Genomic DNA, 1,499 nt, shown 5'->3' on the forward strand with positions numbered 1-1,499 from the left:
GCCCAGTTTGGGAGCAGTTTTGCCGTGTCTGGTCCGTGTCTGGTCCGTGACTTCACCGTCTGGGAAGGGCAGGGCCGGGAAAACCCCAGGGCGGCTCCAGGAGGGGCCGAGTCTTCCAAGGAAAACCTTTTTTCCCGTTTGGAGCCGAGGTTTCCCGGGAAAGCCCCCCAGGCCTCGGCCCCTGAGCCCCCCCAGAGCTCAGGCCTGGCCACGCTCCTGGCAACTCCAAAGAACTGAAGGAAAAGGAAGCTGAAAAATCCCTTTCCCAGCTTTCTTTTCCACAGGGAAAAAAAACCCAAAAAACAACAAACAGGGGGATGAGACAAGTTGTTTTTCTTTGGAAAAAGAGATCCTGCTGAGAGCTGAGAGCTTTCCTTCCAGCCACGGGCACTGGAATGTTTCTTGGCACTGAGAGGAATTCCTGCTGTTTATCCCGGTTTTACACCTTCCCAAGGCAGGCAGGAGGGAAGAATCCAGGGATATTGGCAGTTATGGGAGCTGGTTTAATCCCAGCAGAGCTCCCAGACTCCCAGACTTACCCCGTCTCCCTCGGCTCCGGACGTGGAAGCGCAGGACACATTCCCAGTTTTCCGTGGAGACGCTTCTCCTCCGTGTCCCGACTCTCCCGGATTCCCGGAGCTCTCCCTGTTCCCCCTGCCCTCCTCCCGGGGCTCGGGAATCCTTCCCGACACCCCCCTCTCCTCTGGGGTTTCTCCTCCACCCGCCGGCTCCGCGTTTTCCGCCGGCTCCTCGTTCTCCCGCGGGGATTTGGGAAGGGCCTGGAGAGCCCTGGGGTCTCCGGGGTTTTTCCTGGAGTGGGATTTCTTCCCGGCGGCGAAAAAAGCGGCTCCCAGCCGGAGCTTCAGGGCCGGTTTCACCTTCATGCTCAGCACCCGGAAGGGAGAATCCATCTTTTTCCGGACGAGGCAATTCCCGGCTTCCCTCTCCGCGCTCGCCTTTCCCGCCGGGATCTCTCCCTTGGTTTTCTTCGGCTTTGGGACGCTCTGGCCACGTCTGGGATTCGGGGCGTGTTTGGCCGCCTTGGGCTTGGGATTCCCGCCCCGATTCCCGCTCCAGTTCCCGCTGCTGTTCCCCATCCTGCCTGGAGCCGGGACATTCCCGGCCCCGCTCCCCGTTCCCAAAACCTGGATCTCCTGGAGCTTCTTCCTCTCCACGGGGTCCAGGTAGTTCTTCCCTTTGCCATAAAAAGCCCCCACGGGCACGTGGGGCTTGGAGGAGGAGGAGGTTCTGAGGGAGGATTTCCCGGGAGGTTCCCCCTGGAGCGGGGAGATCTCCAACCTCCTGGGAATCCCCGTTTTCACTGGAAAATCCTGGTTTTCCTTCGTCTCCTCCCCGGAGCCGGGAGACCAGCGGATCTGGGAGGCAAACCGCTTCTTCCCGGGTTTCTGGGAGGGGGAAGGACCCTCGGGAAAGGCTCTGACCCGTTTCTTCACGGGGGTCTGGAAGGCCGAGGGGGAACTGTGGGAAAAACAAAAAAT

At 60.2% G+C, this 1,499-nt stretch overlaps 1 protein-coding gene across 1 annotated transcript in view; it reads right to left on the bottom strand.

Annotated features, from left to right (window-relative positions):
* Window positions 1–1,481, bottom strand: part of LOC108510214 (N-acetyltransferase ESCO2-like) — a gene marked incomplete at both ends in the record, with an annotated part of 18,985 nt that extends 17,504 nt beyond the window's left edge. The window contains one exon of the mRNA XM_017839891.1: window positions 540–1,481. Within this exon, the coding sequence (XP_017695380.1) occupies window positions 540–1,481 (942 nt within the window). The remainder of the gene's footprint in view (window positions 1–539) is intronic.
* Window positions 1,482–1,499: the final 18 nt, after the last annotated feature.

Source organism: Lepidothrix coronata, unplaced genomic scaffold, assembly GCF_001604755.1.
Source record: "Lepidothrix coronata isolate B3197 unplaced genomic scaffold, Lepidothrix_coronata-1.0 Scaffold544, whole genome shotgun sequence".
Taxonomy (NCBI): Eukaryota; Metazoa; Chordata; class Aves; order Passeriformes; family Pipridae; genus Lepidothrix; species Lepidothrix coronata.